At 40.5% G+C, this 27,088-nt stretch overlaps 1 protein-coding gene across 1 annotated transcript in view; it reads right to left on the bottom strand.

Annotated features, from left to right (window-relative positions):
* Positions 1-27,088, bottom strand: part of NAV2 (neuron navigator 2) — a 201,265-nt gene that overhangs the window by 15,991 nt on the left and 158,186 nt on the right. Inside the window, exons 16-29 of the mRNA XM_008640905.2 lie at positions 26,383-27,085; positions 22,822-23,289; positions 21,743-21,808; positions 20,498-20,542; positions 18,161-18,321; positions 15,876-16,064; positions 10,125-10,177; positions 8,824-8,847; positions 8,640-8,714; positions 5,155-5,238; positions 4,455-4,566; positions 3,986-4,131; positions 1,758-1,766; positions 1,190-1,362 (exon numbers count right to left, since the gene is read on the bottom strand). Coding sequence (XP_008639127.1) covers positions 1,190-1,362; positions 1,758-1,766; positions 3,986-4,131; positions 4,455-4,566; positions 5,155-5,238; positions 8,640-8,714; positions 8,824-8,847; positions 10,125-10,177; positions 15,876-16,064; positions 18,161-18,321; positions 20,498-20,542; positions 21,743-21,808; positions 22,822-23,289; positions 26,383-27,085 — 2,308 coding nt within the window. The remainder of the gene's footprint in view (positions 1-1,189; positions 1,363-1,757; positions 1,767-3,985; positions 4,132-4,454; positions 4,567-5,154; positions 5,239-8,639; positions 8,715-8,823; positions 8,848-10,124; positions 10,178-15,875; positions 16,065-18,160; positions 18,322-20,497; positions 20,543-21,742; positions 21,809-22,821; positions 23,290-26,382; positions 27,086-27,088) is intronic.

The following is a 27,088-nucleotide window of genomic DNA, read 5'->3' as shown; positions in this document are numbered from 1 at the left end:
TTCCCTAAATCTGGTTAATGAGAGATGTTTTCTGCACCAAAAAGCCAAAACACACAAGTTTTACTTGTGCTCTATCCTTCCCCCAGTTCACATATTTACTCTTTTCTCACATTTATCCTTTTGGCTTCCATGGCAAGGTGAGATGCACCCACACAGCACTTTGGCTGATGACACATGGGATCATCATTTGACAATTTTCTGGCCTGAGAGCTCTAAAGCACAACTTGCTGTAGTCACCAGAAACACACTGAGTTAGGCTCAAGAGACAGAAGAAGCTTTGAAACAAAAATCATGGGGGATTATCTTCTGCTACTGACATTTCATCACTGTTATACAGCTGGAAACCATTGCTATTGTTTTCACCTCTTCATGTGAAAACAAGTGGAGGGGAACTACTCCAATGCATTTGTTCTGAAATCAGGCTGGAAGCTCTGCATGACCTCTCAAGGTCAGGAGCCTGTCTGGTAATTACAGGTTTCACAGTACTGCCTGTTACAACTTTCTGTGTTTATTTATCCTGCTCAAGTGACAAAACTACTGATGGAATTAACATAAAAGCTGTTTTACTAAATTTCCCACGCACATTCTAAAATGTGAGTTCAGACTCAAAACAGCATGGCAAGGGAGTTGTTAAATTTATTTCACAGGTGGCCACGGAAAGGACTAGGCACAGGTGGCTGGGGAGCTACAGAAGGAAAGAGGGGTGGATCATCTCCATTCACCAGGCACAAGCTGTTAGATGAGTTCATCTGTATCACTAAACCACAGTATTTGATTTCTTTACCTGGATTTGTCAATATAACTGGGAACTTACCATGGCAGATTAACTCAATATGTGCTGTGTTTAGACAACAGAAACAAAATCCCAGATTTGACCTGGTTTGTTTAATTAACAGCAAGAGATCCAATTAAGCTGGCACCTCAAGGTCACCCTGGTTATAAATATTCTTGATCCTCAGTACATTCTGCTGAGAGAGCCACCCAATGAAACATTTACACTTCAGTACTGACGCAATGATTTTTGGCTTCCTGGACACTAATGCAAAGGTACTGGGTTGGGAGTCAGCTCACGTATCTTTAAATCTCTGAATACATAAATTCAGCACTTCTGTCCTCTGCCTTTCCTCTACCAATGCAGCAAGATGCCTTCCATGCCATTTTCTGTCTAAAAATTACATAAATCACTTACAGGGAATTGGAATGGGAAGCTCTCAGCAGTGGTGTTGAAACAGTGGTGTTGTGGTGTGGTAGCTTTGGTGAGGAAGGTAAGGAAGAATCAGTCATCTCCTCAATGTCTGAATGAGAAGATGCTGACTTGGGAGACTTCTTTTTCCCAAAAGCTTGCTTGAAGGAGCTGCGTAACTGGAAAAAACAAGACCACAGCAGCAGGTCCATCACTAAGAGTGAAACCAGGCAAAAAAAGCCATAGAATAAAAACTCTTTAACATGCAAATATTCCAAATGCTACAGCCATACTCACATACACAGTAACACAGGTGAAAAATAAAAACGCTTTTTTTTCCTTAACTATTTTATCAGATTAATAAGGTCAATAGGAGTGGCTATGAATGCTTCCTATTTTAAAGAACTATTTGACAGCAAACTCTGCTCAGTGCAACAAGCTTTGCAGCGGTGTGGTGACAACTCACAGCTGTGCTGGCACACGGCCCAGCCCAGGTTAATGATGCTGGAAGGGTTAGTGGTGTCAACGGGTGGGTTAGCTTTGTACCTCCAAGTTTAAAGTAGGTCTTCCTTACCTCATTGACCTGCCGGAAGAAGTGCAAGCAAAAGGAAGTGGGGGAAGGAAAAAAGACATGTTTTAACAGATAAAGCCACTGATAAGGGAAGTTTTGGAGTTCTTAGACAAACACGACCCATGATTAACAAAGACAAACAGTTACTTTATAACCAGAACCCTGTATTTTCCAAAACCAGGTGTTTCAAACCACATACAGCCATTTTTTGCGTTACCTGAGGAAGACACCAGACTCAAACTCTCTTAACTACTTAAATTACATTTTCTCCTTAGCTCAGGCAGAGTGCTTTGGCTAAGAGCCAAGTTAATAATGTATTTTTCCTTGCAGGAACAAGGTATTTCACCATGTGTAAAGACGGCAACTTCCCCACCTATCTGCAACTAAAATAACCTTCTGTAATGTGACTGCCATTTTCCAAACAAGAATTAATATTCATGTAATTAAACTGATGTTACCCCAAAGTTACAATTCAACAGGTAGTGTTCAAGAAGTATTTCGACAATGCTCTTAGACAAATGGTTTCATTTTTAGGTAGCCCTGAAAGTTAAACTCCCGTGGAATCAAGGTCTGGACTTGATGATCCTCATGGTTCCCTTTCCACCAGGATACTCTATGTACACCTTTTAATGCCATTGCAAATTACATACAGGCTGGCTTAATATGAGCTGAAAGCTGTTTTTCAACTAGACAAAGACTCCTACAATGAGAAATGTTGAAAATCTGGTGTTTCAGCTCTGAATGCATTGGAAGCTGCATTGCTTCCACACAGAACACAAAGACCTTGGCTGAGAACTTCCTCAGCACTGGTGGAATAAAGAATGTGTGAATCAGATTCAACTCACATATTCTTCTCAGTAGTGTTTTGATTTCCAATCTTCATTTCACAGCAATGATGTACCCATTTTTAATAACATAAAAATACCGCCCTGTTTCTTCTACTTCATGAAAACTTTATTTATCTTTGTAATAAGGAAATGTTCCCTTAACCTTCTTTAAAAATAGTTATCTGATGAATGAGAAATGTAGGCCGATGTAGGATCATCTCCACTAGGTTACAGTAACAAAGAACAGAAGCTAAACAAGAATTTTAAAAAGTGTTTATCTTAACCAAGGCTTAATGGCTACAAAAGTTTTGTGTCACAAACTGAGAGTTGCTAGAAATTTAAAAGTTACAGCAATTTACTTTGTCTGTAACAAACGTACAGCACAAGAAGGATTGGGAGAAGACGTCGTTTCCATCCAACCAATTATTTAAGGGGCAGAGTGGAAATGCTTCTTTTGTGAAGCAGCTGGTAATACCAAGAGATAACAAAATGAAACCTCTGAGATAAGAGACAAATAAAACCAAGAACCTGTTCAGGAAGCTGTTTCTTACAGTTCAGGAGTTTCATCAACATTTCTAAGAGGATATTGTGCAAACACAAATGAAGCTTTTACCAGCTCTAACCACACTTTGCATCTCTACAGATTTAGCTGTATACCCAAAAGGTCCAGGGAGATTTAGATTCAGTGGGAAGAAAGGGGTGGATTGCTTTACTGGCTACAATAAAGGATCTAGGGACTTCAGTCCAAACTACAAATCAGACTAGGTCACTAAGGCAGTTATGGTCTAATTGAAAATGGAGTTGAAGATAATGTACCTTTCCTCCAGTACAGGGTACCTTGTACATAGTACGTGATGAGCAAAGAGGGAAAAACGGGAAATGACAGGTAAATATTGCAAAAACTTCCAAAAGAGATGTCCGTTGTGAAAAACTTTTAAAGATCAGTATTTTTTTTTTACATTATTCTTAGAACTCCAAGTTAATGCTGGACAAAGAGTTCTTAAAGTGTTTAATACGTTCACTTATAAGAAAGCCCTATGAGACAAAACCAAAAAAACCACAAGAATGATCTTCTCTTGGTGGGTTTGTTTTACTTTAATGACAGATGTCACGTTTTCCTTAAGGGGCTGGACACCCCTTTAGCCAGAACTGATCTTTGACAACTATTTCTAATTTAAGACTGGTATTTTGGCTGTTAAGCTAAAATTCAATCCTATGCAGAGTGAACACAAGGATATACATTACTTACAACTCAATTAAGCCTTCACAGGAGAGTTTACCCAGGATTTCAGCAGTGTGCAGTCCCTACTGCACGAGGCAGGAAGGAGCAGCTGGGCAGATTTTCACTGTGCATGTCCCAACAATTTCATATAAACCTCACACAGTCTGCTAAAACACACTCACCCAGTTCTTCCTCTTCTTTTTCTTGGAGTCACTCTCGATGTTGCTGCCCACACTGGAGTGGCTGGTGGCACTGTTAATGCTGGAGACACTGTCTGAGGAGTGCTGCCTCCGGATCCGCAGGTCCGTGGGCTGAGCAGCTCCAGGGCCTGGATATGAACGGAGGCAGTGTCAGAATTATCTGGAAGTTTGATGTATGGTATTAACCATGCAATCCTGAAGAAACATTTAGGGAAATCAGCACTCTGACAATCACTTATCCCAATGGATGTACTGCATATTTCAATGTTGTTTCTTGTGACAAGATTAAACTGAGATGCTTCAAACTTTTCCCTCAGCAATTTATCCCAGTGTAAATGACTGGGTTATTCTGGTCTCTCGGTAACTCTGATGGTTACATCAGCTATTACCCAGAGGACTGAAGTCTCACTGAGGAGCCCTGGAGTCTCTGTGTGTGGTGCTTGTCTCTCACCTTTGCAGTTGAGCTCAGGTGTGTTGATGACTCCATTGATGGCAGCCTGAGCAGCAGCATTTTGCTTCTTCAGGAGTTCAATTGTCTTCCTTAACTCGTTCAGTTCCGAGTCCTTGAATAACAAAAAAAACCCGTATGCTGGTACACAGGAGAAGAACTCCAAAGAGGCTGCACTTCCATCTAAGTATTGGTAGTGAATAGCGAATTTATGGAATATACATGTGCAAGGAGGTGAAAATGAGGTTTGGGTTATCAGGGGAAACATACCCTCAACAGAGTGCAAAACAGCTTGGGTGTTGTGATTCAAAAAAATGCATGTATTTTGTAATGCAGGAATAATGTCTGTTCAAGTATACTGTCCAAAAACCCAATGCTACCAGTCTTGTAAGTATTCTTCTTGGTCTTTCTCTCCATGTCCAGGATGCATTGGGATGAAATGTATTACAGAAATATGCAATACTGAAGACCTGTGTCCAAAGCAGCAATTTATAGGAATAACCTGATCAGTTGCCACAAAATCCCAGTGCAGAAAATGAGTGTTTTATATACATTTTTTAATACATTTTACTCTGTCACCACAAATGAGGGAGCTAAGGCAAATTGTGTATGTGGCTTTTTCCCCCACACAACTACAGAAGGAGCACGAGCAACAATGCTGGAAAGAGAAATGAAGACTTCCCAAATCCTTTTGAAGCTTTACCTTTTGTTCTGCTGTCATGGTCAGGCTCTGCAGTCGGATCGTCATGTTCCCCAGGCTCTGCTCAAACGCTGCCACCAGGTGAGCCTGAAATCAAACCACACAGGAGGAGTTTGTTTTCTTCCCCCAAAAAGGAGTATTTCTGCAGGTATTTAATCGGCCCACTCAGTGCATGGCATTGTTTGTTGTGTAAATGGTGCAGAGAAAACAACACTGCTAAGAAAAGGTCAAATGAGCAGAGCACATATTATGGAAGTGCTTCCCAACAATAAAACATAAAGCAAATTTTTGTACAGAGAAAAGTCAGGCAGAAACTTCCCTCCAACTAAACCACTATTCTCCTTGTGGATAATTAAGGCAAAAAGATACTGGCAGTCACAGGGGTGGAGGTTCTCACTCCCATCAGGAGAAGAGATGCTTTAGCAGCTGATATACCTGCATAGAACTCAAAAGACTTCTCCAATATTTGAGTGCACCTTGCTTCCAACCAAGGTCAGCTTGCCACATATCTGCCAAAATTCCTGGTACTTGGCCAATTACCCTTTTTTTTTCTTTTCCCAAGGAAAGAGAAAATTATTTCGCTGTGCTCCTTGGGAGAAGAATGTTGAATCTTTCCCCCAGGAAGCATGGAGAACACCAGTGCCCATTACATGAAAGGCATCAGCTAGGAATTGAAAATGACTGAGAAGCAAAAGGAAGGAAAAGTAGGATGAGAAGATGGAAAAGAACTTAAGAAACTGTATTTCTAGAGCCATGACATGGCACTGTTTTATGGGTATTCATATGCATGTGCACACATCACTGATCACAGGCATATTTCAATATATATTTGTCCCACTAGCCATAATAATCTACACTAACCAGAGAAAATAAATGAAGTATTATTTATCTATTAAAAATAATTCTATATGCACGGTGACAAGTAAAACTGGAATCTTTCCAAGGAGAAAAGGACATTTTCTCACCTCAAAAAATACAAAATAGCAAAACCTTTCACAGAGCTATTCCAGACTCATTCAGCAGCAGCACACAGTTGACTTATCCTAAAGAACTGTTCTCACGTTCACAATGAAAACAAACATGAGCAGTACAATAACATGGGGATGTGCAGCTCTCATTCCCATCAGCCCCTACGAAAATAAGCAGAGCTGAGACTGTGAGAAAATGGCAAAAAGTAATTCAAAACCTAACACTACGCACGTAGGAAAATCTAAATATTGATTTTAAAAACAGAGAGTGCACAGCTTCTCTTGGGGAGGATGAGCAGGGAACAACAAAGCTGATATTCAGGGATCCTCAGCAATACTTTTGAAAAGCAGAAAATAAATGGGCAAGCAGGACTGCATGGATTAGTAACAGGATATAAACCCTTAATGCTTTGACCTGAGCCTTAAAAACCAGTTGCTCTTTCAAAACCGGATCTTGCAGTTATTCCTGTCTTGAAATTGTTCAGTGAGCTATGGAAAAAAATGTATCTTCACTTTCTATAGCTGGAGCAAAATGTTTTCAAATTCATGCCCTTGATGACATGAGAAGCATCAACAACTGCAGTCTCTATGCATGCAAATTCAGGAAAAAAATTGTAAATTGAAGAGATTAATTTGAATTGTCTAAGTTTTAACTGCCTTTTATTAAAGGAATCATGTCTAAAGGAAATGTCCAAGTGCCTTAACTAACAGCATTTATTAATCTCAGTCTTTTTGGGAACAGACCTAGCCTTTTACAAGGAAAAAGGGCACATTCTCCGAAAAGAGGTGGCTAGAGACTGGAATTTAATACTAGGACAGTTATAGCAACATCTCTGGTGTCAATTTATGGACAAATCAGGGGGAGGCTCAGGTCTAAGAAGTTTAAATAGCATGAATAAAACACTGCAAAATTTTAGCAAAGTGAACTAACCAAAAAATGGAATATTATCAAAATAATAAATGATACGCTGACTTTTTTTTTTAAAAAAAAAAAGCCCACAAGAAAAAGCCACAAAAACTCAAATGACCCCAATCCAAACAAAAACATAAAGGAGTGTACATTAAAAACTGCTCTCTACAAAGAGATAGTAACCACACAGAAATTCTTGAGCAGATGAGGAGCAGCTGGGCCAGGCAATGAGCAGCCTGTGCTGCTCCCTGCTCTTGGAGACAAGGCTGTGCTGAGCACCAGCCCAGTGACCCTGAACTGTGCGAAGGAGAGTGCAATAAAGCCAAGGCAGAGCCAAATGAGCTGCTCAGCTGACAAGTTCTTTGTTTGAAGGACACAAGCTGGGTTATTTAACAACATCATTAAAAATGTAAGCAAGAGAATCTGGTCCCGCTTTCTCACACGTAAAAGACACCTCTGGGGGAAAACCAACTCGTGTATCCATCCCCTTTGTATTTGACAGGCAAATGTTAAGATTTAACTTTTGAAAGATGTTTAAATTGTTTTCTTTTCCTCTTGGGATAGTAACTAAGTTGTTCCATGCAGTCAAAGCCCTTTTATTTGACTTCTGTTATAACTGTGTTCTTGGTTTTGCTGCTCCATTTTCAAGCTGGATGAAGCAGTAGACAGCACAGACTTCCTCTTGAACCTTTCCTGTGATACTGATACTTTCCTGTGAAACCTGTCCTTTTACTGTCCCAAGCTTTGCATTCCCCCTACTCAGAGAGCTGACAGACAGGAATGTTCCCTTCAAGCAGCACATGTTCAGATGTTTATTCATTCCCATAAACCAGGATTTCAGTATGATCTGATCTGCTGACTATTCATCTGCAGCTTATTTACTCTAGAGTTGCTTATTTTCCTTGCAAGCTTCTGTGTTGCGGATTCCCACTATCTGTGACTGCAGCACAGAACACACAAATAAACTTGCTCAGGGTCAATACAGTATTGCCTCAACACCTCCTGGATTCCAATTTTTTTTTTTCCCCCTGAATGTCTTAAATTACTTATCCCTCAAATTCCTGAAAGGAACAAGCAGAAGTATTGTCTACACTGACAAAAAGTCAGAAATCTCCATTCTTTAGACTTAACTTTAAGTTAGCTTCCAGAGCCCCTTATGCCACTATTATCTATCATGCCATTAACCCATACCTTTATGCAAGAGAAAAACATAATGCATTTCAGTCCAAGTTTCTATTAACTTTTATTCCTACCACTTATAATCTTTATCTGTATCTCATCCTATCCAAATGTCAAAGCAAGACAGTATTTATAAAAAAAGACCCTGTCTCTAATGATTTTCTCAGGACCTTAAGATGGTTTACATACATACAAAGTCAAATTAATATTGTAACTCTGTTTTTAAAGAAAGGTGTAAGGTAATTTACTAGGGCAGAGGATGTTATTTTTGGACATGTCCCACACATGCATACAGTTATTTCTTTAAACACCTCAGTAATACAAACCGAATGTTATACACATGAAATCTTTTTGTCACTTAAAAAACCTGGGTGGTAACTGTTGCATTAAATGCATCCCAGGTTAATGTTTGTTCTCAGAGCTGTACTCACATTAGCAGTCAGCTGAGTTGTAAGAGCTGACACTTTTTCTTGGGATGCATCCAATTCTCTCCGTAGCTTGCGAATCTGTGGGTTTTAAGAGAGCACTTTAGTGCATCATAACAAGGAGAAATAAAACAGCACGACACACAGTGCAGAGTGTCATTTATGCTTGTCAAAGAGGATGTGCTCTTACCTCTGACTGGCACTTCTCTTCAGGCTGTAAAATAAAAGGAAATACGTGAGGATATTACAACATAACCAGCCTGACAAATTTATGCAAATTCTCTTTTGGTGTTTCAAAAACTCTAATGTGAGTTCCTGATTTTGGATTCCCACATCCATATTCAGTCTAATTTAATCTCCTAATTTATTTACTCTTCAAGAAAAAGAAAACAGGCTGCTGGTGAGGTACTTCCTTCTGCAGGAAGGAATTTGGGCTCCACCTCCCAGCCTGCTGACCGGTGCACCTCTGATCTGAATTGTGGAAGGGGGAAGAAGTCCTGGCTCTGCCCATAAGGGATTGTATGAGGCTCTGAAGAACCAGGACAGCCACAGAACTTGGCTGATCCTGGGCAATTCCCTTCATCCCACACTCAGCTCTCCATGGGAAGGAGGTCACATTTTTGCATTCCAAAGTGATGTGAAAAAAAAACTTAGAAATTCCTCCCGCTTGGGTGCTGCCTACGCAGTGTGGTGATGAAAAACTCAGGACACACAGCCAGCTGTGAGGATGCCAAGTGGATGTACTGACCATCCACTGTGGTCAGCATGATCAAATTGTGGCTACTATGTGCTGTTTCTAACCAAAGTTACCAGCTAAGGAGAGGTATGGGGTAGGAAGTCACACACTCCATTGTTCCTAAGTAAACATGTCCACTACCAGCCACCAGGAAAATCACACCCATCCAAACACACTATTGGGGCCACTTGTGCAGCAAGCACAGAAACCTGAAGCTCTGAGTACTCCTATGTATTTTCAAACTCCAGTAAGCCTTATTTTAGGATCAGATAACCAAAATGAATACATACTCGTGGAGAAAGTGTTACTGGCACAGTGAATAAATGGCCTTTTTTAGAATTATTAGTATCTGTGCATTAAAAAGTGGACTGAAACTTCTTTAGTAGCAAATCATTAATATAAGGATGGGGTGACTTTATTCAGCAAATTTTGGGATGCTCTAAGTAATGAAGTTCAAATCTCCTCATATCTACTGAGGTGCTTTGTAGCAAAACCTACTTAGCACAGCATAAATTAAAGACTCAAAAAAACACTGGCTGCTTTTGGGCCATTGAAGTCTGTGTTTAATGAGGATATTGCTACATATCCACAGGCATCCTCATGAACATAAACATCCCGTTCCTAGCTAGCATCCAGAACACAGTCAAATGAGAACTGTTTTTTTCCTGCTCCTTGAATGGCAAAACTAGCACAGTAAGACCAGTCAATTCAATAATGTTGATTAATAAATAAACTCTTCATTTCATTATACTCACTGTGGAATAAATAGATGACGTACTGGACACCAAAGAGAGAGAAGAACCATGCACTAAAGGAAAGAAAAGAAACACAATGAATATAAGTACACTAACCACAGAGTGGAATCATCATAAATCATCCACTGTCAACCACCAATCTGCTGAAGAAATACTTTCACAAATTTCATCATCCATCCTAAACTTAATTATATTATATTATTGCACCAATAAGGTAAGGTTTGAAGAATGCAAGGCCAGGTGATACAATCCATAACCTTGGATTTGGCAAAGCTGTTTTAAAATTCTCATAATATTTGGGAAAATGAGGTGTGGCCAAGAAAGTTAAAAATTTTTGATGAAGATCTGTTCAGAAATAAATATTTCTCTGGACAGTGTATCTTAAAATTCTTGCAAAAGGGCTACTCAAGATTTTAAAAAAACCCCAAGAAATGCAGAAGAGATTACAAAAATAAATCTAAGTATTTAATCTTCACTTTTAGATGAGATTGAGAGGGTTTGTTGATTTTTTTAAGCAGCAGACCAAGATGGGGATGTCCTGAGAAGACCACAACACCCAGCTCCAGTGTGTAACCAGATGCTCCAGGAGAAGATGTGGAGGACCCAGGATAAAAACACATTGTCTAATTTTGGGGCTGTGAATTGTCCTCTGAATGCAGCTGTACCTTCCCTCTGCTGACTTAAGGGAGCTGTATCAGTGCATCAATGAGCCCAACATTCCCTTTCCCTGCAGGGTTTCTTGGCCTTTCTTTAAAGCAATGATATTGTTTTAGCAAGGCAAAATTTGTTCTCCCATAGAGAAATTAACAGTGAAAACACGGCTACAAAACTTGCTGGAAAATGACTGGTTTCAAACGATTTTTGCATTTAAATTCAGTAAAGGATATACATATACACTGATGGCCCTGATGATCTTCAGAGGTCCCTTCCAACCCCAACTACTCTGTGATTCTCAAGGTTGTTACCATCACTTAGGCATCAGGATTTACATATAAATATAACATAATTTCATTCTTTATTACACTGTTGAAAAAAAGTACCTGAAGCTATTCTTTCTGCTACTGAAACATGCAAAATTACTTTTCCTTTATTTTTACTTTTAGAAACAAAATGCATTGAACCGAAGCTTCCATTCAAAACTCAGGCAACTGAACACGGATCATATGAAATAGCATAAAATCACTTTTTCTTTCTTCTAAATCCCCCAGCCAAAAAAAAAAAAAAAGTTTAGAAAAGCTGCCATTTTGCTCGAATTACCTACTGCAATTCTACATTCGTAATAAATGGGTTCTGCTTTCCCACTGACATTATATCCTAAGGCAATACTGGAAAGAGAAGTAAACAAGGTCTAAGTTGGCTTCTGAAGGAATTTAAGACAATTTAAAAAACCCACAAGAAAGTACAAAAAACCTCACACCCATTCGCTTTCTCTGGGTAATCATATTTTCAATTAAAATGACCTTTCTAGTTAGGCATTAAGGACTATACTACACCAAGAACATAAAAATAAGTGGTGTGAGTCAGACTCAGGCTTTGTCTAATGGTGTGCTCCAGCCCTGCCTGCAACCACAGCCCATGTTTACTGAAAAGAATGAAGAGGGGAGACAGATACACAGTGATTATTCCCCAGGTACATCTTTGCACCTTCTGGGAATCAGCAGAGATGGAAATTTCAGGGATGGAAACTGCAGTCAGACATCATTTGGCCTGCTGTGACCTCTGTACCATTAACTTGCTTAACTGCTGCTGAATCCACTGACACATTTTGTCTGCAACAAAAAATTCTCTTGTGTTTAGAAATGTAATTCCTTGCAGTTGTTTTAGACCTGCTGCTGAATCAGTGAGTTCCTTGAGTGTCTCTACACTGCTGTGCTCTGAGAAGGAGTGGATAACCAATCTCTTTATAACAAACCAAATTCCCTTCCCTTCAGCCATCATTTTCCAAGCTGAAGATTCCTATTTTAACTTTGTATCACAGATGTTCTGCGCTTAAGATCTTCTTCTCATTTTCCTTTACTTGCATTTTCCCCTTAAGATTTTTAAGATGGAAAGCCCAAAGTGAGGCAATACTGCACAAGGCCACAAATGGACTCATACAAAGAATGTAATATTATTTTCTGATCTGCCTCCCTATATTCTTCCTTGGTGAATTTTTTTCCTAATAGAGATGTAACCAAAAAAAGAGCCATACCAGCTCACCAGAGAGGAAACAGAAACCTTTACCATGGATTTGGTCACACACATCGTTGAGTTAGCATCAGCTGGAATTTGTAAGATCACATTGGGACTTTTAATACAGGAAAGAACACTCAAAATGAGAAAAAAAGGGAAAGAACATGTAATTCTGGGAATCCTACTCCTGCCTTATGAAACATCACCATCATGTAGAATCATAGCATTATTTAGGTTGGAAAAGACCTGTAAGATCATCCAGTCCAACCAATAATCCAGCCCTGCCAAGGCCATCACTAGACCACGTCCCCAAGTGCCACATCGACATGGCTCTTAAATTCCTCCAAGAACGGTGACTCAAGTGCATCATTTGACTGTGTACAAAATTTCAGATTTCTCACTTTAAGGACAGCTATGGAGTTAATAAATTTGTGCAATTTCTTTTTAAAGTATCTGCAGATGGCTACTTGAAGGCTATTTAATTAGGAGCCTGAAGGCAGTTATGCTCTTAATGCAATTCCTGTTTTTTGCAGCCAGCGTGCATCTGCACGCAGCCTACAAACCCAAATTGGTCTGGAGCTTTTCTTTTAAAGCACTGTAAATGCACAGGCAAGCACGTATCATTTTTAATGTTAGAAAAGAAAGGCTCTAGCCATGATCATCTGCCCAGAGAGCAGAAAGAACAACTGGTGTTGCAGTCAGTAGCACACAAAGGAGTAACAATTTATATCCCGATGATAATTTAATTTTTTTTTCTCTTGGAGGATCAGAGTGGAGCCAGTGGCAGCCCAGCTCCCAGGGAAGACTGCTGGCTGGGGAAGTGGGGAAACTGGAGAGCCAAGAGGCCACTCAATTTTTACGCTGCGTTTTTTCCCCAAGAAGCTCTGGAGAGTTTGGAGGCTGCTCCTGCTGGCATCTCCACAGCCCTGAAACCCTGTCTGTGACAAGAGTTATGTACTGCAAGGCTGACCAACCTTCCCACCTACATGCTGTGCTGTGAGAGAACATGACTGTACTTCACACCCAGAGACAAGAGAAGAAAAGGCTTTTAAGAATAAATCCGGGCCCTGCTGAAGTTAATGAGAAACAAATTTCTTGTCATCTTATGTGCTAGGAAGTAATTAAGAAGTAGGTTGGTAAGCTTTATTTAAGACCTGTATTTGTCCTTCACTGACGCTGGATGATTGTATAAAATCAATTTGTTCATTAACCACAAATTTAAATTTCTGTAATACTTTTTAATCTATTCTCTCAAGGTGAAGGCAAATCTCTGCTGTGTTCAGAACCACTTGATCACTTACAGCTTGTGATTCCCTGAAAAATAAGCAGGAACTAATAAGCAGGTGACTCCTGCCTTCTCTACAGCCAGGGAAGTGATGAAAGACCTTTTTCTTAAAGACAAAAATACTGAGACTACACCTAAACATTCAACCCGTCTGGTAAAATATCATTATCCTTTTAGGTGTGAAAAATTGAGGAAAAGCTGAAAGGGATCTTCAGCATGTCAACAGTAGGGTCAAATTCCTTCCTCAGATACAAAAGTCACATTTTCCAACTACTTTCAAGTCCATAACTTAGTGGATATTTCCTGGATTTCATTTTTATTACTTTTTTCAAATTAGTAAAAAGCACTTAATAGAACATTTCACCTAACTCTTTTCAAATATTCCTTTTCTTTTTTTCTTTAATAGTTTGTCTTCAAACATGCAATACTTGTTAAATGTTTATCCAAACTAGCCTCTCTGCTGGACAAGAATTTCTGAACTACAAGAGAGAATTTAACCTCCAGTGTGCCAAAATGGTTTTGCTGCAATCTTGAGCACAGTTAAAAGACTAAGGCTAAATTTTTTGGAGGACGTCTTCAATAAAACCCAAGTAAGTTTTGCTGCAGTAGCTCCTTCAGTAAATCACTGAAGTGTAACACAGATGCAGTGATTCAAAATCCTTCACAGATTATATTAGGGGACAATTTAGTAAGAGCATGACTGTGCATCACAGTATGGAACTCAACTGACTGAGCACCTGGCAGTCTTTGACTGCTCATGATAATTCAGCTTTCTGAGAACAAATGAAGGTTAATTCCTGCAACAGCCCAGCTCTTAGCCCTACAGCATTATTCTAATAGTTTTCAACCCCTAATAGAGATCTTCAGCCATAGACCTCAAAAATACAATTAAATGTACTGAAGTTAGATTGATTAAATTCAGTAACCAATTAATTAATGAATCTTTTCAGAGCCATATCCAATACATATTTTCTACCTCTTCCAATGGCAAAAAAACCTGAGAGGATAACCAGAATCTCCAGGAAGGCACTTTGTGGGTCTCAAAGGCTTCTGCAAAGCACTGAAGTGTGGTTCCCATGCATGCCTGGCTCTTGGGGAGCACCAGCAATGGGGCACTGGTATTAACAGGGCTGAGTAAGTGCAGGTCTTCAGAAGCAGAGGAAAGAGCCATCAAAGGCTTGTGTGGCCTGTAAGTACAATCAAGCTCCCAACCCTTGCCAGAAAGGAGATTTAAGACTCAAAGACTTAATGTTGGAAGAGTTTTCAATGAACCACTGCATGCTTGACTTCTCAATGTGCAATGCTTGAGGATTTTAATGTGTGCTCACAGCTACTCCTGCTGCAGCCACAAGGATGCCTGTTCAGCAGCAACCAAACTAAATATTCATTTATAGGTAAATACTTTTTCTTATTATATTTGCATGGGTTCTTTTTATCAGGTGTGGTTACATATTTGAAAAGATAATGAAGCACTAAAAAGACAAGCCTAGATGTTTCAAAGAACTACTCAATATCTTTCTTTGGAAGACCTGTTGTATCAAGCCAGGACATTCAGCGGAAATGAAAAGCAAAGATAATTTCAGTACAGATTAAATACTGGAAAAATTGCCAGGACAGAAACAGTCCAACTGATATCACTTAACTATACTACAAGCAGAACTGTGGAGGTGCAAGTTCAGAGTACCCCTACTGAAGGAACACTAATGCACTGACTCTAAGCATGAATTACTCATTTTGAAAGGGCTAAAAATGAAGCACACGATGTGTTTAATCCATTTCTTGAACAGTCAGGGTCTAGGTACAGCACTTATTTCTTGTGTCTGACCAAAACAATCACTGAATAAACATCGCCATTCTCTCTGGTGACCAGCGACAGCACCCCAGGGAATGTCCTGAAGGTGACTCAGGGGAGGTTTAGGTTGGGTATCAGGTAAAGGCCCTTCCCCCAGAGGGTGGCTGGGGCACTGGAACTGGCTCCCCAAAGAGGCGGTTACAGCAGCAAGGCTGGCAGAGTTCAAGGAGTGTTTGGACAATGCTCTAGGGCACATGGGGGGATTGTTGTGGTGTCCTGGGCAGGGCAAGGAGTTGGATTTGATCATCTCTGTGGGTCTCTTCCAACACTACGATTCTATAATCAGAACAACCACGACTAGGACTAAGGTTTTACCGAACACCAAGAGCTCCACACGGAGAAAGCCGTGTTTGAAACGCCCCCTGTGCTGAACTGAAAAGTGCCGAGCTGAGGTGAAAAGGCCGCGTTTTGAGCGTTTCCAGCCGCACGGAACTTTACTGACCCTCCTCGAAGCCGTCGCGGAAGGAGCCGGAGCGGCTCATGGTCCTGCTCTTCTCGTCCAGGGACATGGAGCTGTTGCGGAAGCGCGTGTCGCTGTAGGGGTCGTAGGGCCCGTCGGCGTTGGACAGGCTGTGCGTGCGCAGCATGCTGGGGTTGGACAGGCTCAGCTGGGCTGCAGTCGTGGGGCTCGCTGCAAAGCCAGCAATGAACACCCGGTTAGTGCTAGAACCGCACATTTTCACACTTGTTTTTTGTGCAACTACCAACAAACGTTTTTTTTCCCCCTACTTTGAGACAAAATTTTTGATACCATCTTCTCCAAGCGTCATTGTTTTTCTAAATTCAATGAATTCCAGTAAGAGGTATGCAAACCAGGCTAGTGAATGTGAAAACTCAAGTAAAACAAGGCGATTTTAAACACTGGGTGATTTGTCTGTGCTTCTACAAACAAGCTCAGTCACCTCACTACCACACCACGAGGCATGAACTAATTAACCCTTACTTAATTTGGAACCGTTCTTCCACAAAAACTGTAGTGTTTTGTCTATATAGAGCAGGACTTACCCTCTTCAAAGCCTTCAAGTTCTAAGAAAATTACATTTTTCTATGTATTTTAGTCACAACTGCAAAGAGCTTTAGTTCCCTAATAGCTGTACATGTCAGAACTTTTTTCCACTATAATGCCCTGAGAACTGTAAAATATTAATTTTGTCTTAAAAGCCAAAATTCTCCCAGCCAGTGTTTAGAGTACAAAACCACTCCAATCTCACATTTCTTGAAAGAACTTTTGTGCCAAAATTATGCCTGCTATTTACTAAGAACTACTTGATTTGTGGGTAAAAAAACCAAACAAAATCACTGTTCATCTGGCAGGTTCCTCTTGGTGTGCTGTCATTGCCTGTTTCTATATAGACCATCAGCTGATACAGACTATTGTAGAAGACAGAATAATTCAGTTTAGAGGTGCTCAACTACCATTTGCTCTTAAATCCAGTGACCCCTCTTGACTCCAATATCTCTAAGCTCTTTTCCTAAGAACATAGAAAAGCATCTTTTCTTTTTTTTTTTTTTTCTGGTGTTCACTGCTGTTTGTGGCCAAATGGCTTTTGAAGCTAATACAAATAACCTCCAACACTCTGCACAAAGAGTTAACTTTCTGGGAAACAACTTTTTGGGGTTGGTTTTTTTTTTTTTTTAATTTCATGAACTTTCCTGACAGTTTGCTAGCTGTTAGAAATGTAGCTATGCTTTGTGTATATTCAGCTGAAATTTTGCTGTGTCAGTTTATTTAAAGACACTTATTGAATGTGTTTCTTTCCAGAACACTCAAAGAAAGGTTCTAGAATGTCAGTACTGCAACTCAAAACTAAACTAGAAATAAGTGACTGTGCAATCTGCTCCAAATTCACACAAGAAGTTCACAAATACAAGCTTAACTGTTTTGCACATAATTATTATATATAAATTAGTCACTATATAGAAGTTATCATAAACAATGTATTTATTTTAAATAATAATATTGATTATTATGGACGGGCTTCTGAAAGTCATAAACAAACAGAAAATGCCTGTTCAACATAGTACTTTCCAAATGTCACTTAAAGACAAAATTTACAAACCTGAAGAAATTCCAAAGGCAACTAAGTCATACTTAACCAGCCCAGCAGAGATGAGCACCACTAGCACTTTATATTAGGTTATTTCAACTGCTGATAGGGTCAACTAAAACCTGCAATGCTTCATGGATCCTGCCAATCAGCTTTTATTGTTTCCTTCATGTGTTTATCAATGAAATTAAGTGAAGGAATGGCAGTTGTTCTGACTTGAAACTCCCCTGACTTTTATATACTGCTTCAGATTGAGCTTTCTGCAATTTTCCAACAAGCCACTTGAAAAAGACAAAGATAGAATACCAAACTGATGAGACTGGCACATAGGGTAAGGAAAATGCTTGGATTTTAGAGAATTATTACTATACAGCAGGCAACATCTTATGTCCTCTAAGCACCCCAATGTGTGGTATTAACCAACAGCTCTACTGAAGACTCACAAGTTATATTAAGGAATCTGATTACTCCCAGAGAAGCAGTTTCAAAGTTACTGCGAGTATGGCACCTTTGGGCATACAAGATAATAATGCTAATTAGTCACACTCATTTCAATGCAAGTGCTTCCTCAGGTTCAGTGTGAGCCTTGGAGATGCTGAAAGAAAATTATCTTGAGCAACACGCTGTTTTCAGGACATGCAATGCATTGCTGTGATTATTCAAACAGATAATTATTCACCAAGCTGTGAGAAGTTAAATCTAGTTCCAGAGGGTGATGTTATGCTGGATCCAGATGAGAATGGAGAATTGCCAGCAGTATCCTGCAGTCCTCCTGCTGAGTGGGACCGGAGCCATTCCTTTGCATCCTCTTGACTACGGAGCTGGGAGGATGGAGTATACCTGCAAAAGCAAACAGGTTTTTCACTATGAACATTGATATTTATTTGACTTTTCTGTTTAAAAAAAAAAACCAACCATGAAATGTCACAAGACTTGGAGTGGGAGAGAGAGAAGGAAAAATGGAAGAATCCTCATATGAAATTAAAGGATTGAATGATATAAACCCAATAGAATTCTGAAGTAAGGAGCTGCTCCAAGCTCTTCCAAGATGTTCCTAATTAATTTCACCTCTGTTTGGGGGGAAAAACCAAACCACAAACTTCTTTCCTATTGGTTCAGTGGTAGCCAAACCAGAGTGAACCAAAAGTTACAGGTAGAAGTTGTGTAGTGTAGAACTGTAGGATAAAATGTAGCGTGTGCTATAATATCATATGATTTAAAAGTAAAACTGCAACTCGGAAAACCTTTCCTTAAGTTATGCCAAAATTCTAACACAATTTAAATATTTTGGTACATGACTAAGCTGACTTTTTGTGATGTTATAACCAAATTCAAGTCAACAAAGCCATTATCGGGATTCTTTTCAACAAGCTGTGACCCAATATTTCATATTCCAGAGACGTTCATGTAACACCTGTGGAGGCGTATCCCATTTAGTTCAAAACTAACAGCATTAAAACATCATAAAGGAGACTATGTTTAGCCTTTTCTGACGGCAATGAAAATAGCAGAAACATGGTCTATGCCAACATCAGTGGCAAAACACCCACGGGCTTCAGCTTCAGCTTGATTTATTGTGTATATGTGTGAAAAATAGAGCTGTCAGGACAGGTGTTATCTGAGCTACATGATAGGGTACAGGTATCAACAGCCAGAGCATCATGGAAACACTTGTCTGCTGATGGAATTCAGTGTCTGTCTCAGGCTGTGCCATCACCTTTGGACAAAGATTTATGAGTTACTAGCTTTCCTTCCAAAAACTCAGAGCCTATTATTGGCTGATATTATCTATTTAATTAATTTGACTCCCTTCAAGTAAACACCCTACAGTAAGATATCACTTATTAAGGCTATTTTAAATCAATGGGAACACTGCAAAAATTAAAAAAGTCAAACTGCTTTCAAAAAATACATTCATTCTTCTGCTTGTGCCTCAACACTTCAGCAGCAGTCCCTGACAATCTGCATCTCTTAAACTTTACATATAAATCAGTTTATTTAGAAAGGGGCTTTAAACAGTCATGTTACCTTAACACACTACAGATATATTTTTATTTTCAGCATTAATACCTACCTCTTCAGCACTCAAATGTTTTGGTCTTAAAAGAGAGTATTTATTAGAGACATGCTTGAGGACCATAGAAACATGAAAACAAACTGCCATTTTAAAAGGGCTTTTAGTACTCAGCTTCATGGGACAAGGCTGCTGTGAAGAACAACATGCATAGCACAGAATAAATCACAGCTGCAGTTCCAAGGCATTGCCCCAGTGATCCCAGAAGCTGCATTAACCAATTCAGAAGCTGCAATTTCCTAAATTGTCAAAGATACCTTCTATAAATTCTCTAACACTTAAAGCATTTAATTAACATAGCTGATAGTAATTCTGGCTAGAATTGCTTGTATCAATGGAAAAAAAATAATGTTACAAAAATCGCTACCTTACAGATGTACAAAATACATGAGAAGACAACTGCTGAAAGTTTATTTGACGATTTTTTTGTTATTTTCTATGAGAGTAGAGCCCTATAGATTTAGGTATTCTGAAGCAATTTTTTAAAAAAATTAGTATGTCCAATTTCATCCTGAAAGGTTTGGCATGATCTTGTAAATCTTTTCTATTTATCTAACAACATCAGGGTTCCCAGAGTTAAAACCATCTCAGGTCATTCCATGTAACAGCCACAGAAACAGCAACATTATTGTTTTTAAATCAAGCCCAGGGACGGTTCGAGATGCTTTTCAGCAATTAAGCCAGCAAAAGCCACAGTTCTTGCCCAAGCAGAGAGGCCACTGGATGAAAAAAAACATGGTTGTCAATGACCTTCTTTGAGGATTGAAAAAAAGAAAGCAACAAAGAAAGCAAGAAAGAATGAAGGAAAGAAAGAAAAAAGAAAGAAGGAGTATTGTTGCCACCTCTTGCAAACTGCGACCATCACCACCAGCCACAACAGAAACACAAAGCAAACTCCAAAGCCACCACAAAAGATGTTAAACCATGTGGAAACACCAATACCTGAGTCCCTTCTTAGGCAAAGTGTTCCTATCAAGATGTGGGTCGCTGCAGAAAAGTTAAAAGAAAAGAACTTCAGAGAAGAACAAAAGGGAAGGAATAAGATCAGGACGAAGGACGTACAAACATCTGCATCACCTTTTCAGAGGAAAAGGTGCTGGGGCCTCCCTACAGAAACATGCACAGACCTCCTCACCCAAGTGGGGTTTGCACAAACATGCAGCTGGTACCATGCCAATGAACCACATCTGTCCACAACCTCATTTCGCTGTTTCTCCTACCCACAATGAACAAAAATGGCTCTTTAAATATCAAATGGGTGATTAAAAATAGGCTTTTCAGCAGGCTATTGGTAAAACCTGATGGGAATCTTCAAGTCCAAACCACTTTCCCATCATTTCTCTCACCATACACCATTTAGGGAATGCACCTAACTACTGTACAGCGTTACTGAGCCCAGACTGTTTAAATTTCCAAATCTTAGCTTTAAGTTCCATTAGCAAAGTAAAATGGACCAATCAGTTGCCCAAAACTCAACTATTTCAGCTTATGTCTTTTACAACTGATGAGTAGAGCCTGTTTGTTTTTAAAGAAAATATCCCCATGCTTAAGTAAATTAATTACATGACAACCCTTATAGCTATGTCACAGTATGGGACTGATTAAACTTACATCAGTGAGCAAAAGTGAGCTGGCATGTTTAGATTTGTGTCATCTTTTCCTAAGTTTAGCATTCATTTGTACAAGGATGAATGTACCTAAGCACTTGGAAAACACTCATGAGCCAAGCTGCAGTAAGAGACTGACGACACTGAATGACACAGGGACTTCACAACAAAAAGGACAGGCCAGAAAGGCAGTGGGAAAAGCAGCATGCCAGAGGAATGCTGAAATGCTAGTGAGAGTTTAGATTTGTAGGAAAAAAAAAGGGCATGATTTTCAAATTGCCTTTGGCAGAGATATGAAGGGGGGAAAAATACCCCCTCAAACCAAAGGACGTTCCCAGAAACAAGAGCAACACCAAAAACATGCCAACTCTGCTGTATGCCCCTCTCCAGATTGATTTGGGTGGGTAGATGGGTGTTTGCAGGGACTCTCACTGGCATGTCTTTGTGTCAGTTCACACCTGGATGATGAACACAGCAGAGCACTCAACTGAGCACAGTCTGGCACAAAACAATTTGCTTCACTGAGATGGGCAACAAAACCTACAGCCTTGGGCGTACTCCTGTCCTGAGACAGCATTACCTGTCCTGTCTCCTGGGCAAAGTATTTCGGCAGAATTTGGGGCTAGCAGCAGGGGAAGAAAGAGGGCTGGAAGGAGCAGTCCAACAAGACAGAAAACAAGAGAAGGAGTATTAGAATGAAAAGATGAGAGAACAAAAAGGAGTTATAATAAAACACAAACAGAACCCCAAACTGTCAGAACATTACATTCAGGTGGACTTTTCTCAATTGAGACACAGCTACAAAAATTTTGCTACCTGAACTCATCACTACACATCAGGATGTAGCTGATTTCCAGAGCTTGGAAGGGTTCTACTGCCATCTACAAGGGGTCCCTCAGAGACCACTGCCAAGTTCACCCCACCATCAGCTCAGTGTGCCACCAATCCAGCTCCCATGCTGAAAAAGCCCTGTTCCCTCCTCCCTGCTTGGCCTCCTCCCAGGTCCTACCCTGTGTCCACACAGCTGCCAGTGAAGCCCATCCTATACAGAGCTGGGGAACTGATCAGTCTGAAATACAATTCAGCTGATCATTTTTCACTTGGATCCAGCTTCCAATAGGATTCACTAAGCATTCACATGAATGCTTGTACTGAAACATTGTAGGGAGCAGCTGGACATGGGACGAGGCAGCAGGGAGAGGATGAGAAGGGATCAAGTGACTACGGAGATGGGGACTTGTCTTTTCAGCATCACCTCCAGTTTGAAAGTCATCAAATTCTCTCATCAAAAAGTTTAACAGGAAACAGTTGACTTTTCAAATCAAAATTGGAGGGTTTTTTTTAATATCACTATCAGCTCAATTAACAGGAAGGATAACATACAATGCAAAATTCAAATATGCGGTACCTGGTGACAAAAAAAAGTTGTCACATTGGCTATGACAGGAAATTAAAAATCTAACCTGAACTCATCCTCTTGCTCTGAACTGGGCTCCCTGCCTGGAATAACTTATTTGTATGTTCTAGTAGGACCTAGAATTATCTGCACTGTCTTGTAAGAAGCATTATTTGATCTATATCTGCAGCATTGGCTACTGCTGCCAGGGCTTCATTCCCACTTGAGATACAAACACAGAAACAAGAGAAAAACCCACTAACCTTTCAGACAACGTAGTCTTAACACTGTTGGTTCGGACAAAGGGAGTCAGAGAATCATCCTTGGAGGCTGGAATCAAGCCACTGGAGGAGTTGTGGCTCAGCCCACCTCCACTGCTCAGGGAGATGTCAATGGATTCGCAGCTGGTGTGAAGGCTGCTGACAGACTGGTATCCAATGCCATCCTTGCTAACTGCAGAAGAGCTACTGGCGTTGGTGCCCCACGTCAAACTGTTGGAAGGAGCCGAGTGTGCAGAACTGGGGCTGGACGCCAGTGGAGACTGGTTGAGATCTGTGTTTTTACCATAGAGGGGACTGCTGCCCCCACTGCTCAGCACACCACTGCCAGATGGGGAGTCAAGGTTACCCTGCTGGTTCATGGTAGCGTGAGGGTTGGAGATGACTACTGAGTTTTTCATATTTTCAGCTGTTGTGATGGGAACTTGTTTACTAGGCTTGCCACCAAAAAGTCTGTAAAAAAGAAGACAACATGAAAAATACATAAAATGGAATAGAAGGATATCTTATATCTAGACCATATATATCATCTTAGCTTCAGAAAACCAGTATTAAGTACATGATCCTTGATTGTACATAGGCAACTATACGTTTATAAATTTGTGGTCACTGTCCCTTTCAATAAAGCCCAGAGGCAATTACAACAGCTTCAGATCTATCTCAGGTGTGTCTTCTTTGAATCATCAACTAATACTTTCACAAAGCTAAAATACAGCTTCACAGAACTAAGATACAATCATATCATCTTCTGTCCCTTAAGGAAAAAGGACACCAGAGAAACAATCTGATGTATGGAATACTAGAGGTTGAAAGCTTACTGAGCAGGTAAATTCTGTGCAAAACACCAAATGCTCTGCACAGAAGCAGCATTTACTGGGGTGCAACAATGTTCTCATACTAAACGTAGGCTTGTTTCATTCCATGAGCCAAGCTGGCTGGAAACCGTATTTTTTAGTGCAGAATGTGATGTTACCTGCTTTTTGGCACCTGGAACTGGCTAGTAAAAAACTGAGTTTCAGAACTCAGGGAGGGAGGGGGATGGAGGAGGCTGACTGCAGCATCCCTGCTGCCTGTGATGCAGCTGCAGTGCCAATGGGAAACTTCTCAGAAGTGCCAAAGTGCCTTAGTACGCATGCTTTGGACTAAATTATTGATCATTGCAAAACTGATCTTCAAAATTAGGAAGGAAGTGTATCTTCCACTCCAGCTTCAAACACCCACCCCAAAACATTGCTTTTGTTTCTGCCACTTAGCTCCTGTATCTGCCTTTGGAACCTCAGTTTTCCTCACACGTACCTGTACGGATTTGCTTTTTAATTATTCACCGTGGAGTACTGTGTGTGAAACCTTTTAGAATAGAGGACTACAGCACTTCCATACAGGTGTTCCTAAAGACTATGGGGTGGGTCTGCAGACCAGGCAGAACTTTTCTGCTTTTGAGTATGCCCAGGTTGTTCCACACACGGACACTAAGTGCCCGGAACACACCTGAGCTGGGCGGCTGCTGCTGTGCACTTGCCACAAGGCACCTGGACAACACTTCCAACTGAGAGGGCCGGTTTAGATCAGATACAAGGAAGAAGTTCTTCCCTGAGAGGGTGGTGAGACCCTGGCACAGGTTGTCCAGAGAAGCTGTGATTGCCCCATCCCTGAAGCATTCAAGGCCAGGCTGGCTGCGGCTTTGAACAACCTGTGACAGTGGAAGGTGTCTCTGCCCACGGCAGGGGGATCAGAATGAGATGATCTTTAAGGTGCCTTCCAACCCAAACCAGTCTATGACTCTATGGCCTTCAGCAGCAATACCAGCTTAGGGTATTCCCTAAGGTATTCCTGCGCCAGAGCATACAATCTCTTCAGTTGCACTGGGAAAACCACTCTTAAAGAAAGGAACCCAGAGCTTAAAAAAGCCCAAACACCCACACAACAGTTTTACAAGCTGTTTTTAAGCTACTCCCTGTTTATGACAACACGGAAGTTACATGTATTTGCAAACTTATAGGTAAGTCTGTATCATTACAAAGGTACGGATTCTAATCCACAGCGTAACACAAAAAAAAATTACAGGGCCAAGAGGACATATGCAAAAAACAATGTCTGCAACTCAACTGACAATCTTCTTTACCGTCATCCTAGAAATCAGTAATAAGCAGACAAGGCCCAATTCAACTCTGATGCATTTCAACACATGACAACTTAAGACAGGCTGATGAAAATTCAAGTGTGAAATTGTGTATCAAATGAGGGAATAGTTAAATTGAGCCTCAGTGTCTGCTCTTTGAAGTTTCATGTATTTCTAATGTAGCATTTCAGTTACACAGCCAGCAATGTAGCTTCTTAGTAATAAAAAAATTCCCAACCAAATTCCTACCAGTGTGCCTGAGGCACACTGAAATCACTAAAAACACTGAAAATCTGCATTTCTCATTGTGTATCCTACAGAAATGAAAGGCCTACTGGAGTTAAGTAGCCACTGATGGAAATTGTATGTTCCAAAGTACACCGCTTATCTGTTGTTAACCAGATACAAAATAAAGTATCTTGCATTATCCTCACACAGGCTCTTCAAATAAAACCACCCATCTAAAAACAGTTTACAGCATCAGCCTAAGCTGCCATCACAGCCATTATGCTTGCACTGGTGCTTCAGATGGAATGTGGCTTTCTCACATCACTGGAAGCAGGATGATGGAGCATAACTGTATGGGTATTATGGGCGTCACGACAAAATGAAATGCAAAACACTGCAACTTGAAACAGACAAGCTACTCAAATTCAACCCAAAAATAATATTAACAGAACTTTTCACCAATATCAAGGCTTTGATATACATTGCATCAACAGATTAGCTCCTCACCAACTATATGTTAATGTTAGAATAGTGTGTGGGGTACTCTTGGAGAAATAGAAGACAGACAGGATTTTTGTCCAAAAAATAGTATTAAAGTAAGAAAATTTAACCCAGCTTAGACAGTAACTATATTTAGGGTTCTTCTACACAGGCTAAAATGTTGAGTCTTACAACATACTGGGCTAATCCACACAACTTATAATAGATTGCTTTGGGTGAATCTAAGCATGGCAGGTCAATGCCACGGTCACCATGAAAATCCGAGATAAGTCTCCTGTTGTTGGTTTACAACTTGATCCACGACTGGAGTATTTCTAGGTTTGTTACATATACATCTCTGCAAGAACTCTTCAGTAACCTTCAGGTAAGAAAATTCTTATTCCTGTGATATCTGCATGGATAAAAGCCTTCAGGTATGATTTTTGCAACAAGGAGACTCAAATTGTAATTGCCAAACTTTCTGCCAGACAGGTTTGGTTTCTTTCTAAATGTTAAATTTTTGCTGCTGTCGCGTGATGTCCTAAGTATCCACAACACTGGCCAACCTGTTCACGTGAAATTAAATGTGAATACAAAGACCTTGAAGTAGGACACTAAATAGTAAGTGCTGCACCAAAGCCAGACAGGCCTAGCTGGAAGAGTCCTGCTCATTCAGCTCCCACTAACACCACTGCACAACCGAGGAATTTGTTGCCTACCTGCGCAGAGTGGGAGAGGCCACATCGGGGTACTTGACTCCTTGCTGGTGGGTACTCTGAGCTCCGCTAGCAGCAGTCTGTGATGCAGGGTTCACTTTAACAGAATTACATGAAGCCACGCTTTCGTTGTCAGACGAAATCCCTTTCTCTTTATCAGTCTGATTGACTAATCCTGGCAGAGAGCTTCCAAGGATTACCTTGGCAGGCTCTCTGATTTTAGGGACAGGCAACCCAGCTGACTTGCTGCTTATGTTGGAGTCTATGCTACTTGTGCTAGATCTATTCCCAGCTCCACTTCTGCTACTGGATTTACTGGGCCGGGGTAAGCTACGGTACTGAAGATTAGTTCGTGCACTAAGTGCTAAGTAGCCATCATCCTGGTTCTGGGAGCCATCAACACTAGTCTTCCGACCAGTGGTCCTACCCATGAGTCCAGATGACTTGGGGATCTTTCCCAAGGTAGCCGATCTATTGGTGAGAGTTGCCCCACTGGCAGTGATTATGGTCATGCCTACGGCTGACCCGCTCTGTTTCTTAAATCCAAATGCATTAGCATTAGCAGCAGCTGTCCTAGAGTTACTTGTGGGAAGCTTTTTGGATTCATCACCACTGCTGCGTCCTGCATCTGATGGGGAACGTTTAACATGTCCAGCTTTAGGAGATAGTCTACCCTTTTCTGATACCTTGGCGTCATCAGTTTTCCCTA

The sequence above is a fragment of the Corvus brachyrhynchos genome, unplaced genomic scaffold (assembly GCF_000691975.1).
Source record: "Corvus brachyrhynchos isolate BGI_N302 unplaced genomic scaffold, ASM69197v1 scaffold169, whole genome shotgun sequence".
Lineage (NCBI taxonomy): Eukaryota > Metazoa > Chordata > Aves > Passeriformes > Corvidae > Corvus > Corvus brachyrhynchos.
This window is presented reverse-complemented; position numbering and strand designations above follow the sequence as displayed.